Raw genomic sequence first — 18,463 nt, 5'->3', positions numbered from 1 at the left:
TACTGATAGACTGATAACCGCTGTGACAGAATCGTTATTCATCTGATAAATATGAACAATTGAAAAAGGTCAAAGAAATATTTAAATAAGGTAATTAAATTACCTTATTAAAATTTTTCTTTGACCTTTTTTCAATCTTAAATTTTGAGACTATTATTTTTTAACAAAAAATTAAAACCGACTTCCAAGGTAAAAACAAAAGTAATATTCTTAAAAATAATTTAAAAAGAATCAAAATATAATTCTTATTCGTTATTATAGTGCCGTCTTCAGACTTCGCCTAAACCTCAACTATTTCTGTACTCAATCTTCGTACTTTTGAAGTCGCTACCAGCCCGGAAAAGTTCTGAGATCCTCGACATAGAACTTACGCTAAGGTAAGCTGGTACCGACTTCAAAAGCATGAAGATTGAGTACAGAAATAGTTGAGGTTTAGGCGATGTCTGAAGACGGCACTATAATAACGAATAAGAATTATTTGATTCTTTTTAGATTATTTATAAGAATATTACTTTTGTTTTTACCTTGGAAGTCGGTTTTAATTTTTTGTTAAAAAATAATAGAGTCTTAAAATTTAAGATTTTTAGTTACCTATGAGACCACAAGGCTATATTACTTATAGCTTGTTGTCTAGAGTTGTACATATTATTACTAGCGGTCGCCCGCGGCTCCGCCCGCGTGGTAGTCGGTTACGGCAGGAAAGAGTCGGTCAGCAAACTGATTCTCAGGTCAATTCACAGACTGCAACACTGACATCGACGACGCGAACGCAGTCATTATCCGAAGGGATGCATATAGTGCACACTGCACATATTGTCTTCCTCCCGCACGCGCACCCTCGCTGGGTGACGCCCACTATCGTTATATTTTCATTTCGCCATAATTTAAAAACTAAACGTCCAATTTTAATCATTCAAAGACCACATGTTATCTTCATAAACCGTACTTAGTGATGAAATAATTTATTTTCATAAGGATTAATTTCATAAGTAAAATAAACGCGTTTAAATGTTGTCCAAAAAAAATTCAAGATTTTTTAATAACAAAATTGTGCCTTACTCGACATAGATAAGTATAGTGTGTCGCGGACTTTTTTGTAGATATTTATAAGATCTACAATTACTTGGAACATTTTTTGGTTCTATCTTTCATTGCTTCGGCAGCGTACGCAAAATAAGTAACTTTTCTGGTTGATTTTACACCTGGCGTCCGTAAAACCCAAATATCTTACAAAACCCTATTTTCTCCAAAATAAAATTTAGCCTATGTTCAGCAGAAATAATATAGAATTCATTGGTTTTTGCTTGGAGTAGTATAAATAAAGCCAAAATCCTCGAACTTGTATCTATAAGGATTCAAAAGTTCTGTTGGGTACCTTCGGAACCAGGGTACATCCTGGTGCAAAATCTTACTTTTTGGTAGTATATGCCTGAAACACTTCAGAAAAAATCGAAATCACTATATGTTTCCATACAAATTTCAAGGAGTCCCCTCGATTCCTCATGGATCCCATCATCAGATCACCATTTTTGTGAACATGGTACCAACCTCGGATTCAACCCTGTACAACAACAAAATAATCATGAAGATCGGTCCACGAACGACGAAGTTATGTTGAACATACAAAACCAAATACCCAGATTCTGGGCCAGGGGGGGCAAACTACCCAGGTTCTGGACCAGGGGGGGGCAAATCAGATTTTTTAAAAGCTTGGTGTTTATAAAGAATACAAAATTAATAATTTTTAGTTGTAAAAATATTGTATTGCAAAGAAATGGCAAAAATTTGTTTTCTTAATTTTTGATTTTTATTGATAAAAGTACTAGATAATATACTTAGTAGGGACGTCAACATGATCCAGGGGGGGGGGGCAGCTGCTCCCCCCCCCTCGGTACGCCCATGCATTCAATGCTACCACAATTTTCTAGTACATAGTTCCCAGCGATGCTGGTCTATAAAAAACACAAACTATGCTAGCTGTGCTCTCGGCACTGTGGTTTCCGTTTATACAATAAGTATATTAATCTATGCACTGCAGGATGAAATTACGTAGCACGCTAAGCGTGTTCAATGGCACTGTAAAGAGATAATTTTTTTCAAACAAAATGTAGCCTAGGTAAGCAAGTTAAAACAATATTTTAGGCTGTTTTAAGATACAAACCTTGCAACAATGAAGGTAAAATTAGTAAACTTTTATTTTAAGTGAATTTTATTTACTATACTTAATATAATATATCTATTCTTATAATTAAAAGTTAGCGGTTACTGTACTTCTGCTTCTGTTAACAACATATTAGGTATGCCCTTAGATATTGGAAATTGCCTTCCGGACTCCGGACATGTGAGGTGACCTTCTTCAACTTCCACTTCTAAGAGGACTTTGTGGACCTTCTTGAGGAATTCACTGTCTTCTTCAAATTTAGGCTCTATCGTTTGTGGTAAGCCCTCGCTGTGTCCGATGCTGTCTGCAGCTCTCCACAACACTTCCCAGTCAAGTTTAGGAATTACTCGTGAAATGAAATCAGGATTGAATTCTACTTCATTCACTTTAATGTCGGTGGCGTTTATGGCGAGAGGATAGCCGGTTACTACGCCTTTGAGACATTTGGATGTAAGCATATTATGTGTAAGCAACTTCATGGTTACAACACAAATACCGGGATGAATAACAATAATTACTTTTGTATGTAAATTATTTCATAAAATACGACTGTAAACCTTTCGGTATCTCAGTTAGAACACGTTGGTAACAAGTAGAAAGTAATAATAAAATAAACTCGAAATGTTTTTCTCGTAATTCTCAAAACATAACCTCACAACACACCTGACAAAGAGAATGTCATATTATACTACGTAAGGCGGGCGCCAGACATGTGATCAAATACGCAAATTCGCCAAGTGTGGCACTGACATTTGCCTATTTGTGCAAATTAATTGCTGGCATTTTCCTATTTGTGCAAAGTTTGTTCAAACTTTGAGGCCATGTCTGGCGCGCGGCTTAACAAGAGGTCGGACTTAGACTGGGTTGCACCAACTAACTTAAACTTTAACCTTTACTAGGTATAACCGGAAAAATTGACAGATGTCGTATGAGAATAAGGGGTGTTTGGACGCCATATTTAACTCGGAGGCGTGCTCCAAACACCCCATATTCTCATACGACATCTGTCAATTTTTCCGGTTATAGTTATGGTTAAAGTCAAAGTTAGTTGGTGCAACCCAGTCTTAGAAGAAAAAAAATTAACATTTATTATTTTTTAAAATTGAAACTAAAGTTAAAATTTTTAAGTGCAAAACCTTCCACTCTAAACATACCAAAAATTAAAAAAAACAGAAATGAGCTCAAATAAATGTTTTATTTCAATAAAAATAACTGTATATAGCTAAATAAACACAAAACAATAAAACAGATTTAATCCACAAGGTTTAGGCAACAAATCCGTCCGCTGCGTACCCTCCGATTCCGATCCAGTGGACGCGCATCTTTATACATACACACATAAGTATTATTACTTTGTTTTGTTACACTCTGTACATACGACAGCTGAAATCTATCGTGTGGGCTCAGGCCAGCTGTATACCAAAGAGCCATATTCTAATATGCTGCGAATCAAAGCATTATAAACTAATTTTAGATAAAATGGATGGGCACCCCACCATACGCCTGCTAGATATCTGATGATATTTACATTTTTTTCGCATCTATTTACAACATAATCACAATAAGGTTTTCATCCAGGATGACACCTAAAAATTTATGTTTTACAGATTTCACATAAAAACCATCATAAATTTTTAGGTGTCATCCTGGATGAAAACCTCATTGTGATTATGTTGTAAATAGATGCGAAAAAAATGTAAATATCATCAGATGTCTAGCAGGCGTATGGTGGGGTGCCCATCCATTTTATCTAAAATTAGTTTATAATGCTTTGATTCGCAGCATATTAGAATATGGCTCTTTCCTTTTGGAGCCTGGACGTGTATCAGGATTTAAATCTTTAGACAAAATTCAAAGTAAATGCCTGAGAATTATATGTGGAGCAATGAAATTCGTCATTTGTTTGTACATGAAATTAAAAACCAGCACAGTGCGTCACGCGCAATATAGGGCTCTGTAGTACCGCTAGTTTTTGCTAATTTTTGTATCGTCAATGAATGTACATTTGTAACGTGATTTTCACTACCAACAATCCTATCTCAGTTACGTTCAAAAGAATTTGAACGAAAAGTTTCTTTATACTTCTTCGAATCGACAGTATCACTATATTATAAGTTTATGCTTCGAATACATCTTTTTAGTTGATCGACTATTACTCAAATATGACTTATTTATGAAGTTTTCTTAGCCGTGATAGTTTTCCTTTAAAGTCAGCATAATATACTCCCGCGAATTTTTCCACATTTCCAGAAGCAACCTGAGCTTAACATAAAACAGCTAAACCTGAGCCTGAAACCTGAGCTAAAACAATTTGAGCTAGTGGAATGGGGGACACTGGACTCTAACGATTTTTTCCACTTTAAAACTTCATATTTCACAAGTAGATCCCTAAATCGGAAAATGATCTTTGAATACTCTAAATACTTATGCCCGTTTTTACCAACAACACCTAAAATGTAGGTGCCCCTTAAGCCAATATAAGGGGCACCTAACGTCAGTTTTGTTGCAATAATTTAAGGGATGACACTACTTTTTTTACGTCCGTGGATGACACATGAATTGACAATCCCGTAACTCTTAGGTGACGTATATCACTACATAGAATAACATAAAGTCGCTTTTTATGTCCACATGTCCCTTTGTTTTCTTTAATTGCGGTTTTCTTTAATAGATAGAGTGATTAAAGAGGAAGGCTTGTGATAAATATGAAGATATTTATGGGAGTTCGCTATTTTACAAGTAAAATATCAGACGACCATTCGATAACAGATTCATTGTCAAGGCAACCGTCATCTAACGTCGTCGTCGTTGCCACATACGTCACCTAATGCCCGTTTTCACCAACAACACCTAAAATTTAGGTGTCCCTTAAGCCAATATAAGGGGCACCTAACGTAAGTTTTGTTTCAATAATTTAGGGGATGAATTGACAACCCCGTAATTCTTAGGTGACGTATATCACTACATAGAATAACACGAAGTTGCTTTTTCTGTCCACATGTCCCTTTGTTCCCTTTAATTGCGGTTTTATTTAATAGATAGAGTGATTAAAGAGGAAGGTTTGTGATAAATATGAAGATATTAATTGGAGTTCGCTATTTTACAAGTAAAATATCAGACGGCCATTCCGTAACAGATTCATTGTCAAGGCAACTGTCATCTAACGTCGTCGTCGTTGCCACATACGTCACCTAAGTGTTACGGAGTCGTCAATCCATCCCCTAAATTATAAGGGTCACCCATATAATAAGTCTATGGGGTCACCTAATGGTTTGACGGATGAATCGCTTATTAGGTTGTTTTAATCAAAATATACGTCACCTAAGTTTTACGGGGTTGTCAATTCATCCCCTAAATTATAATACTTAAACGTCGGTGAAAACAAAACTTGCGTTAGGTGACCCTTATATTCGCTTAAGGGACACCTAAATTTTAGGTGTCGTTGGTGAAAACGGGCATTAATATTTTTTAAAAACGTACCCAACGACACCCCACACGATAGGATGGACGCGGAAAAAAAATCACCGCCGCTTGATGTATATGGGGAGGTACCATAAAAAAAAAAAGATTTTATATAGGTACCATTTTGTCGCCATCATTAAGATAATATGCATACATCGCACCTTAAAAGTAAAACCGTTACTAAACGAAAATTTTCATTAATTGAGGTATCAATGCCATCTATCTGAAATAAATGTAAACTACAAGATAAACTTTGTGTTTCTGCAAAATTTTGTGTTTTGCGCCATCTAGCGGTAAATCAAAGCGTTACTAAGCCGAGTTATGTTCGGGTCGATAAATACAATATTGTGTCTATACCAATAAGAACATGATCGTGATAAAGTGATGACGGAAGTTTTAAACAACAACGTGATTATTTGGATAAACACGGCTTTAAGTCACAAAATATTTTCTTTTTTGAATAGGTAAAGTGTTTCAATTTGTTTAGACACATTTTTCGTATATGCAATTTATAGTTCAATTTCATTGGATGGTATGTTACAGTTTGTATAGTCACAGTTTGCCTTTATTTTTTTAGAGATTAATCCAATAAGGTTTATCTCTAGAGTGTAACATTTTTTATTGTAATCAAAAAATATTATTAACATGCCAATAGGTTTAACTCATTATTGAGTTGAAGTGAACATTACTTTTGTTAGCTCAAAGTAGGTACCTACCTCTCGTGGATAGAGAAATGAGGCTGTGATTGTTACTATGTTTATTTTCTTTTATTGCTATTTCCAGTTGATCTCCTTTCAGTCAAAGTGTTTTAAAATGTAAAAGGATAAGATAGTTAAAAGTTAAGACGGTAAGATACTGTCTTAACTTTTAATTATGTTAAATTATGAAGTTTTAATAGTTTTTTTGTTTTGTAACATTAGTTGCGCTTACCGCAATGAACAAAAAAATTAGTGGTAAAGTGTTACTATAAAAATATAAATCAAAATAAATAAATCTGTAAATATTTTAATTATCTTTTTTAAATGGCATGTCATAATATAAACAGAGATCTATCTTATAAACTCATTAAATATCTTAAAAAAACCCTGAACTCAGATTTTATTTAGAAAAAACAGTGACTATTTTCTAATATTTGCTCCCCTGTAAAAATTGATAATTTCATTTAGTCACGGTATTACTTTAAAGGTGCGACATGCCGAATTACAGCTTTGTACTCGTAGGCCCTATAGTCTCTGAGAAAAACTGCGGACAGACAGACAGACAAACAGAAGGACGAAAAAACGAAACTATAAGGATTCCTTGTTGACTAAGGAACCCTGATATCCTTTTTGTTTTTGGAAAAAAGTATTTTTTTGTTCAAAAATAAACATCTTTTTTTTGGAGAAATTTTATTTTTTTAATAAACCCCATTGATTTTGAAACTGACACTGGTATTTAAGACATTTTTGGGTCCCAGTGAACAAATCGAGACGCATCCCATGATTGTTGAAGGGTGATCGGGGACGGGGTCCATACAAAATTCCCCATAGGCCTTTATTATATATTACACCGAACATCGATATCAAATTTAATTTATTTATACTTTTTCTATTTTGATCAATTTTGAAAAGTAGTGGCAAATTTTATGAGAAATTCTCTTATTGTATTGATTGTATTGATGCGAACTCGATGCGAATGACATGCAAATTGCAAACTACGTGCTGTGCATTGGTTAAAAAGTTCTTTAATTTTTCATCCTGAAATATGTCCTTAATGCATTAGGTATAATAAATAGTGATAATATATATTATTATTAAATATGCACGTATAAATATAGACCAGGGTAGAAGCCTTTAAAAATAATGAAAAGTGAAAAAAAATTATAATAGAATGAAACCCATTAGAAAAGGAGGGAAATATGATAAAAATGAAAGGAAAAATAATTTACGGGCGATCTGAGGTTGGGAAGGGGATGGGGGTGAGTTTTTAAGGGTAAAAAACGGATTTTCTCGATTTCCGGCAAAACTAAAAGTCCTATCGAAAAAAGTCAAATGGAAAAGTTGTAGATAATAAAAAGATCTAAAACTTTTGTATTTACACTTTTTTCACATAACCTCAAAATTTATGTGAAAAATTAAAAAAACCAAGTTTTTGGTTTTTTATTTCTATCTTTTACAAAAATTTTTATTTTTTAGCGAAATTTTGTGAAAACTTACCTTTTTATGTCCCAAATACGCTGTAATTTATTTAATTAAAAATATTTATTTTTTCACCTTATTTTGAATTAATATCGAAAAAACACCCTAATTTTCAATCGAAAATTCACCCGTCAAAATATAAGCTTTTTTCAAAAAGTTGGTGTGGTTTCTGTTCGTTGAAATCTCTACTTTCCGATGGTGAAAAAAAATATATATATTACTATGGTAAATCTTCTCAGAAAACGCAAAAATTAAAAAAAACTTGAATTTGAAATTTTTTTTTTAATTATTATAAATAATTTTGAGCTATTTATTAAAATTTAGACTTTAATTACTCGAAAAACGTTAGATTACATGTGACGTTGATAACAAAAAAATTTCAAATAAAAATATACTACTATAATTAACAAACAAATAAGTTAATTAAATTAATATTTAATAAGACATCTACAATATTTGGAGAAAGTTGTCTAATTTTCTTTAAATTATATGCGTAGATGCTTATTTATAACTATTTTGAGATAAATTATATATATACCTGAGTGACCTACGAAAAATTGTAGCCCATCAAAAGGTATTTCGTGGAGAAGTGGGGAAGGGGCTAGGCGGGTCTGGGTCTTACTACATACATATCTACTATTATATACTATATATTTCGTAGCAGCTGTTACATTAAATGATATTTTAGTACAAGATAAAAAAATAATTATCTCCTTAATTTTGCACAAACAAATTTAGTTAATCCCATGAAAAAAAATATATTTCAAAATCTATAAAAAATATATTTAAAATCTATAAAAAATATATAAAATATATATCGTAAATATATTTCTAATAAAACAAACTTTTGGCCGATTTTCATATATATTTTATACTTCTTTATAGATTTACTAGCTGTTGCCCGCGACTTCGTCCGCGTGGACTTCAGTTTATAGCGCGCGATGTCAACAAAATTGGTGTCAAAAGCTTTTATAAAAAAACCCTGGTACCCCTTAAATCAATACAGCTGTGCAGTGTGCACACAATAAGTATTTAATTTTTTATATTAAACTTTATACTTTATGCCAAATTTTAAAGCTTATTTAGCCCTCCAATTACACAACTTTACCCATAAACTATTTATCATTGATAGATTTAAGGTTACGTCACTGCAGATAAAGTACTGAGTTATTTAATACCGTAGAATAGATATAACAATCGAAAAAAATCGAAACTTAAAAAGATGATACCACGTCTTATAGAAAGACTTTTGAGCAAGCGTCAGCCCGATGTAGAAGACGCACGGCGCCATCTATTATGAATTGTTGGAACTAACTTAATTTGAACAAATTTACGCATTTTCACCCCCTTACAACCCTTTTTTCCCGTAAAAAAGTAGCCTATGTCCTTTCTCAGGCTTTAGACTATCTGTATACAAAATTTCATTACAATCGGTTCGGAAGTTTTGGCGTTTGGCGTGAAAGCGAGACTGACAGACAGACAGACAGACAGAGATACTTTTGGCGTTTGGCGTGAAAGCGAGACTGACAGACAGACAGACAGACAGAGATACTTTCGCATTTATAATATTAGTATAGATTATGTGCACACTGCATAGCTGTTTTTGGGTATTTTGATTAATTAAGGGCCGCGCTACACCGGAAGCACTTACCAGGGTATTAAAAAGTTTTTAAATTTGACACAAATTTTGTTGACACCGCGCGCTATAAACTAAAGTCCACGCGGACGAAGTCGCGGGCAACAGCTAGTATTATACATAAAATATGTTTAAGATTTTTGAAATTTTATTTTAATACACATCCAAGACCCAGGAACATTGAAAACTTTTTGTTCCGCCTGCGGGACTCGAACCCAGGACCCCCGGGATGAGCGCTGGCCACGCGCAATGCGAATTCATTTTCATCGATATTTTCATGGAAATAAGATATTTTCCCACATCAAAATGTAGCCTATGTCCTTTCTCAGACTCTAGAATAACTGTATACAAAATTTCATTGCAATCGGTTCAGTAGTTTTGGCGTGAAAGCAAGACAGACAGACAGACAGACAGACAGACAGACAGACAGAGATACTTTCGCATTTATAATATTAGTATGGATAGTATGGATTAGAAATGCAGTAGGAGTTCTACATAAGATAAGATAGATTGATTATTATTATACCAAGTGATAATATTATTAAACATAATATTCTAACGTATTAAAAACTATAAACAAAAACATACTAACTAATAAGTATGATTAGTTCTATGTTACAATAAAGTAAAAAATAAAACGCCATCTGTTGAATCGTATTAGAACTAAAATGTTCATTCCATCGATATATTTCTGGATTTTTTATAATATTATACATAAAATATGTTTAAGATTTTTGAAATTTTATTTTAATACACATCCAAGACCCAGGAACATTGAAAACTTTTTGTTCCGCCTGCGGGACTCGAACCCAGGACCCCCGGGATGAGCGCTGGCCACGCGCAATGCGAATTCATTTTCATCGAAATTTTCATGGAAATAAGATATTTTCCCACATCAAAATGTAGCCTATGTCCTTTCTCAGACTCTAGAATAACTGTATACAAAATTTCATTGCAATCGGTTCAGTAGTTTTGGCGTGAAAGCAAGACAGACAGACAGACAGACAGAGATACTTTCGCATTTATAATATTAGTATGGATAAGCAAGAAGGAATATTTTGGTAGATTTTTCACACAATTATTAACACTTAATACGGTTCCCTTTTTTCTCCCATTAAATATAGCCTATATTCAGCAGAAATAGTGTGGATTAAAAAATATGCATTAATACTTCCATCGTGCATCGGCATCGTGGGTATCGCAGACACAATAGATCTTCAATTGTTATGCTGGCAGCCGGCTGCCGCTATTGGAGATTTATAGTTAAAGAAATTAATTAATTATAATAGCAATCAAAAATAATAGTCATTCAAAACTTATTTTAAAAAGTTCTAAAAATATTACTTTCGTAGTCATAACTTTTAAAGCTTTTTTGAAATTAGGATTATAATAATGAAGCACGATAGTCTATATCAAATCAATAAAGCAGCACCCGGCTGTCGCATAACTATTGAAAATCTATTGTGTCTGCGATTCCCACGATCGAGGTAATATTTACGTGGACTCTCCGGGCGAGTCTGTGGCACTGATAATTAAATCTCTCCCCTACCGCACGCACACCCGCGCATCGCGCCTTGACGCCCAATTCGCAACGTGCAGCAGAAATCGTAATATTTTAATTTCGCCATAACATTAAAACCAAACGTCCAATTTTAATCATTCAAAGACCGAATATTATCTACATTAACTGTACTTAGTGATGAAATAATTTATTTTGATAAGGGTCAATAGCATGATTTAAATAAACGCATTTAAATATAGTCCAAAAAAAATTCTAGATTTTTTAATAAAAAAATGGTTATTGTGCCTCACTCAACATAGATAGGTATAGTGTGTCGCGGACTTTTTTGTAGATATTTAAAAGATCTATAATTACTTAGAACATTTTATGCCTCTATCTTTTATAGTTTAGGCAGCGTACGCAAAATAAGTAACTTTTCTGGTTGATTTTTTAAACCTTGCGTCCGAAAATCCCAAATATCTTACGGAACCTTATATTTTTCCAAAATAAAAATTAGCCTATGTTCAGCAGAAATAATGCAGGATTCCAATGGTAAAAGAATTTTTCAAATCGGTCCAGTAGTTTCGGAGCCTATTCGACTCAAACAAACAAACAAACAAACAAACAAACAAACAAAAAATCAAATCTTTCCTCTTTATAATAGTAGTGTAGATAATATATTATTTATACATTTTGACATTGATTTCTTTAATTTTTTTTTTCATGGGAGTTTATTCACGATTAAATAGTGAAGACATTATTAATTCGATTTTGTCTTTTCAGATTATCAGTATGGATGAATCTGTTTGTATCATTTGCAATAAGGCAGATGATAAGCAAGTGTATGCAATAAAAAAAACAGCTTTGAATCGTTTAGTGGTATCCAGCAAAAAAAGAAGCGACAATAAATACAAAAAATTTGAGACTTTGACATCAGCTTTTATTCATCGAAGTTGTCAAAGTCAATATAATGACGAGACCGCAATAGCTACATTTTGTAGTTCAAGACAAAAAAAAGCAAAGGAAGGAAAAGAAGTAATTAAAGATGCTCTTGGATTTAATTTTGAATCTCATTGCTTTATCTGCGGTGGATTTTTCGGTAATAAATCAAAAGAAAAAATTTCATGTGTTCAAAGCAGCGATACAAGAAATAATGTATTACAGTATATTAAAAAACAGAACACATTAAATGATTTTGATAAATGTAATTAGAATTAAATAAATCAACTTTTTAATTGAAACAAATTGCAGCAATCACATTTTTTAGATGAAATTATTTATAATAATTTAAAAAAATTTTTCGAATTCAAGTTTTTTTTTAATTTTTGCATTTTCTGAGAAGATTTACCATACTAACATATTTTTTTTTTTACCATCGGAAAGTAGAGATTCCAACGAACAGAAACCACACCAACTTTTTGAAAAAAGCTGATATTTTGACGGGTGAATTTTCGATTGAAAATTAGGGTGTTTTTTCGATATTAATTCAAAATAAGGTGAAAAAATAAATATTTTTAATTAAATAAATTACAGCGTATTTGGGACATAAAAAGGTAAGTTTTCACAAAATTTCGTTAAAAAATTAAAATTTTTGTAAAAGATAGAAATAAAAAACCAAAAACTTGGTTTTTTGAATTTTTCACATAAATTTTGAGGTTATGTGAAAAAAGTGTAAATACAAAAGTTTTAGATCTTTTTATTATCTACAACTTTCCCATTTGACTTTTTTCGATAGGACTTTTAGTTTTGCCGGAAATCGAGAAAAACCGTTTTTTACCCTTAAAAACTCACCCCCATCCCCTTCCCAACCTCAGATCGCCCGTAAATTATTTTTCCTTTCATTTTTATCATATTTCCCTCCTTTTCTAATGGGTTTCATCCTATTATGATTTTTTTTGGTTTTAAAAATTATCGACCCTGGACTAATAGTATCTCAATGGTGTACATAATAAATCCTGGTTTATACCGTATTCTGTATTGCCAAAAATAAAAAAAATTGATGACTTTGACAGTTAAACATTTGATATTTGAGTGATTTGACAAACCCATTATACCCAATACAAATCGTTAGGCGCCAACGCTGTCAATTAATAATTTTATTTTAATATAATTTTTAACGTATTTTATTGTTTTTCAATGTTGTAGTATGAAATTCTTTTCTTAAATCTTATATTACATGTGCTGTTTAAAGAAGAGACAATGTTGTAAAAGTTTAAGTCTAAAATGCTTGAAATATGTAAGTATCACAGTTATCTGCTTATACCAATGCTTTTAGTTACGTTCAAATTACTTTTAGCCTCAAAATGAACTAATATAGTTTTATCATTTAGTATTTAGTTTGTTTACTGGAAGAAAATAACGTATTTCAGACAAGAAATGTCCTCTTTTTTAGAGGTAACTCAACTACAACATTCTTCGAAGATTCCTGTACATAAGCCTGAAAATACAGTCCATGCTCATAATATATTGAAATCAAAAGAAAATGTATTCAAATCAAAATGTAACAAGGCTTTGAAAAACAAGTTGAAAAAGTATAAACTAAGGAAAGATGGTAAAGAGGATGAGGACATTATAGATGTGTCAAAAACCTTGATATCATCACTAAAAATTAAATCTCCCAACGGGCAGGAGGCAAAATTACCTATTGAAAAAGCACAAACTGAAGAGAGGCTACCAAAGAATTATCTATTTAAAATGGTGAGAAAAAAGAATGATAGTTCAAAGCCAGCAATGGAGGGTACTCCAAGTATTTTGGAGAACAAGCACACTCCATTGCCTGAGTCAAAAAACAATGAAAGCAAGCACACTAATGCATTTCAGTTACTTATGGATTCAAGAAATAAAAGTATAGGTGGAAATTCTCCAGGCAAAGATAAGCATATTGAAATTGCTGATGAGTCTGAACTGATTAGAAAGAAGGAACTAAAAGCTAAAAGGAATTTAGTTTTGCAACAAATGGCACAAAAAAAGGGTCTGGCAAAAAATCTGGAAAATGAGGAATTTATAGATGAATGTATAAAAAGACAACTTGTGAAACGCGCTGATAGGCTAAAGGAAATGATTACTTTAAATATCCCAAAAAATGACAAACCAAGAAATGGTCTTATGAAAGAAAAATCTAATTTAAACAATGGGGTAAATATAAAAGTTAAAGAAAATACTGTAAAAAGTAACAAATTGCAGTTGTTTAATTTTTTAAGTGATGATGAAAATTCTGTTGCTGAAAATCATAATTCTAATAGTAAAATGTCTAATGAAGATGAAGAATTTTTGAAGAAACTTGGCCCATCTATTAAGAAAAAAGAAAATATGTTATCATATTTCCAAAAAGTAGAGAAGAAGGATATTTCAGGTTCTGGCTCTGAAATGGAAATAAATGATAATAATAATAGTGAAAATTCTGTAATAAAAGTCAAATTTGTACCTAAACATAAAAAAAAGAAACCAGAAGTAAACTCAAGAAGTGACCCAACGGTTAATACTGTTGATTTTGACTCTAAATTAGCTGATACTCCGCAAAATGAACCTAATGATGAGCTAAACAATTCTAGTATAAATTGTACACCTACAAGGAAAAGAAAACGCGATAAAAGTTCTCGTAGTAAAATTTCGAAGACGGAAGACATACAGGCTCAAGATGAAAATATTAACAGTAGACCAAAAAGAAATACTAAGAAACCTATTAAATATACTGATGATGCTATGCTATCTAGTTCAGATGATGAACTTATATTTACACCTGTTAAGAAAAAAATTATAAATAAAAGGCTTGATTGTAAAGATCAATTACAAAATCATGTTATAGTACCAGAAAATAAGTTAAAATCAAAATCAACTCTTGAAAACTCAGACAGTAAATCAAAGAAAATTGGCACAAAAACCAACATTAAAATAGAAAGTAAGAAGCCTCCTAAACTTGCACCAATATTTTCCACTAAGTCAAAATTGACTCCATCAGAGCAGGCAGCTAAGGAAAGTTTTTTGAAAAGTGGAGTACCTGACAAATTAAAGATAAAACATAAAGAAAGCACAAATGTTTTAACCTGGAGCAACTATTATGCCACAGTCCATGTTCAACAAAACGAGGCATGTAAAGAATATAACACATATTTAAAAATTTTTGATTGGATTGATACCTCTGACAATATAAAAAATATTGGATATAATGAAGATTGCAAATTTTACTTACAGTTGATAGATGGTAAGACTGAGGAGACTAAGGATGAAAAAATTTTGTTAAAATACAAACCAGAAAACCTACTAAGCTATATAAAAAAATCATATTCAAAGTTTCCAGTGTATAGAACATTTCACTCTCTGAAAACGAAAAGTAGGGCTGAAACTAAGGACATAAATGTTTCATCGTTGGACAATAGCATTGAAATTGTTAAAGATATTGTTGATTTTAATTATGATTATACTGATAAGCTATCATGGAATGAAAAATACAAACCAATATCGTCAAAACAAATAATTGGAAATTTTGATAGTGTGAAAGAGTTGAAGAGGTGGTTGGAGTCTTGGAGTGAAAACCAAAATACAAAAGGAAAAAATGATGACTCAGATTTGTCAGATTTTTGTTTTTCTGACTCGGACACCAACAGTAGAGACCCGTTTAAACACACAAACAATGTGCTCATCATATCAGGTAGATCAGGAACTGGGAAAACTTCATGTGTTTATGCTGTTGCAGCAGAATTGGCTATTAAAGTAATAGAAGTGAATGCTAGCAGTAAACGGACAGGGAAAATTATGTTACAAGATCTCCAAGAGGCTACTCAATCTCACAAAGTGAATAGGGGTAATAACAAAAAAGAAAGTTCTCAGAATTCACAAAGTTCTCAGGAAAATTTCATGGCATCTAAAATTTTTAAAAAGCGTGGAAGACCTAAAAAGACATACGAGAGAAAACCGAAGCAAGTGGAACCCAAAGAAGTAGAAATTATAAGTAGCTCAAGTCAACAATCACAAACCAGTAGTCAAGAGAGTTCTAGAACAGAATCATCTCTAATATTAATTGATGACGCTGACATTGTTTTTGACCAGGATGATGGTTTCTGCTCGGCGATTTCTCAGTTGATAAATTACTCAAAGAGGCCTGTTATATTAATTACGTCATCACTGTCAGTTCCACATTTGCAGAAGTATATTTCCTTCGGAAAGGTTATAAAAATGAATCCACTTTTGCCGAAAATGTTGGGTACATGGTTGGACATAATGTGCCTAGCAGATACAAATACTTGCTATCCTGGTTTTGGATGTAGAATATTAGATTACTTCAGAGGTGATATAAGAAAGACTATAAATTTTCTACAGTTTCACATGACATCGAACAAGCACCTCAACGAAATTGAAGAAGGAGCCCAGGATACAGATTTCAAAGCTAACATTGACAATTCAAGTATGTCTTGGGTAGATCAAGAATCTGAGGATGTCACTAAAGAGGTTGATGACAATGAAATTAAGAAGATAGCCGATAAGCAAATGCTTTTATTAAATTCACACAATTTTGACCTGTTTAATGTCTGGTGGAGTTTATCTAATCAATTCACATCCGAAAATCAAAAGGAAAACAAAGACATAAACAGTGGTATGAGTCTTGACGATGCTAGCTATATTTTAGACAGTATATCATTTGTTGATTCAATAGATATAAATACATATAGTAAGGCCAACCTCACTTCTAAGCCTTGGGAGTCATTTCAATGTCCTAGTGTTATGGAGAGAGAGAATATGGACTCTTATGGTGGCATGTATGAAGTAAACAGAAACATATCTAGAGAAATTATTGAAAGATTCACATCCTTAGTAGAAAATTGGAACAGAACCCTAATAAGTTCGCCAAGTATGTCTACACAAAGGTTAGTATTTTATTTTAATAAAAATCATTTTGTCTGTATTTTCCTGCAGTGGCGATAGATGTCGCTATACTGAAATTAAATCATGGTTATAGTGTATAGTTATCAACATATCAAAATTAAATCAAAGGTCAATTGAAGAATAAATTAAAAATATTTTTTTATGAGTCTATATTAACTGCTGCTGCTTGGGCAAGTCTCATTCTAACATACCGCAGAACAGCCCGGCTTGTGGGCATCCTGTCCATTTCGCCATCTTTTTTTAGGGTTCCGTACAGGGTAAAAATGGGACTCTATTACTAAGACTTCATTGTCTGTCTGTCCATCTGTCTGTCTCCAGGCTGTAACTCAAGATCCGCTTTAGCTAGACTTCTAAAATTTTCACAAATTGTGTATATCTGTTGCCGCTATAACAACAAATACTGAAAACAAAATAAAATTATTATTTAAGGGGGCTCCCATACAACAGACGTGATTTCTTCGGCCTTTTTCGCTCTATATCAATAATGGCATGAGGTAGGCACTTGAAATTTTCACACCTTCTTTTGTTATAATATGTGTACTTTAATATTTAATAATGATATTTAAATAAAATAAAAAATTAAGGGGGGCTCCCACACAAAAAACACAATTTTTGGCCTATTTTTGCTCTATAACGGTACGGAACCGTTCGTGCGCGAGTCCGACTCGCACTTGACCGATTATTTAGATATCTAAATAATCGGTCAAGTGCGAGTCGGACTTGGATACTATACGGATACTCAGTTACGGATTTAAACATTTTAATATGTTAGTAATTTAACTAGAGAACTGTATTAACACGATATACTTTTTCTGATTTCAGAAAACGAAACAAGATCGTTAGTCAACACAACACTCTCAGCAGGTACCTAAGTCCGTCCTCTACACTAGATAGACGAGCCTTATCATTAGACTATTGGTCGTCATGCAGAACAATTTGCAGATTGGAAAAGAAGAAGACTGATAGCAATTTGAAAAGGAACAACAGATTTTGTCACTACTTAAGATCTCTGAATATTTTATGCAAAAATGATAATTTCGATGATCTATGTGAAGGTCTAAACTAAAGAAAGTGTAAAGATAAAATTGTAATGATCAACCAGGAATTTAACAAGTTACAAGGATAATGAATAATGATAGTAAAAGGAAACTTTCGATTTATCTCAAATTAACTGGTATGGTTACTGGTGTGGTTTCCAACTGGGATTTCTTATTTAAGTAATATATTTGCTTTCTAAGAATCCAGTTAATTCTAGTGTATTTTGCGATGGATGGAAACGATCAATTCTAAATAGGAAGCCCTTACATATTAGATTGTCCAATATGTTTGGGGGACAGTTACAAAGCAGAACTTTTCAACCTTACAATTAAAATGCAGGTGGACTTTGAAGCTTTCACAGTATGAATTTTAAATGAATTATGACTTAATGTATGTATTATGTAGGTAGTAAAGCCCTATTATTATTTAAAATAGCATAGTTGGACTCCATAAAGTTAATTTAGTGTAATATGAAATATATTTTAATAAATAAATATAATTTGCAATCTCTAGTTTTGTTAAAATTGTCTATAGAGGGCAGCACTTGGAGCTTAGAGTCCAGGTTTTAAGTGCCTAGACTCTAGACCAAGGGTGGCCAACACGCGGCC

General features: G+C 32.6%; 2 protein-coding genes across 2 annotated transcripts; one reads left to right on the top strand and one right to left on the bottom strand.

Moving 5' to 3' along the window:
- Window positions 1-1,890: 1,890 nt before the first annotated feature.
- On the bottom strand, window positions 1,891-2,824 carry LOC121738740 (multifunctional methyltransferase subunit TRM112-like protein). Its single transcript, XM_042130976.1, has 2 exons — window positions 2,162-2,824; window positions 1,891-2,076 (listed from the first exon to the last, which is right to left on the bottom strand). Exon 1 carries the CDS (start codon window positions 2,638-2,640, stop codon window positions 2,263-2,265), a length of 378 nt encoding a protein of 125 aa, XP_041986910.1. The 5' UTR covers window positions 2,641-2,824; the 3' UTR covers window positions 1,891-2,076; window positions 2,162-2,262.
- Window positions 2,825-13,076: 10,252 nt separating this feature from the next.
- LOC121738676 (ATPase family AAA domain-containing protein 5) lies at window positions 13,077-18,295 on the top strand. The gene is made up of 3 exons (XM_042130892.1): window positions 13,077-13,173; window positions 13,307-16,798; window positions 17,640-18,295. Exons 2-3 carry the CDS (start codon window positions 13,314-13,316, stop codon window positions 17,881-17,883), a joined length of 3,729 nt encoding a protein of 1,242 aa, XP_041986826.1. The 5' UTR covers window positions 13,077-13,173; window positions 13,307-13,313; the 3' UTR covers window positions 17,884-18,295.
- Window positions 18,296-18,463: the final 168 nt, after the last annotated feature.

The sequence above is a fragment of the Aricia agestis genome, chromosome Z, assembly GCF_905147365.1.
Source record: "Aricia agestis chromosome Z, ilAriAges1.1, whole genome shotgun sequence".
Lineage (NCBI taxonomy): Eukaryota > Metazoa > Arthropoda > Insecta > Lepidoptera > Lycaenidae > Aricia > Aricia agestis.
This window is presented reverse-complemented; position numbering and strand designations above follow the sequence as displayed.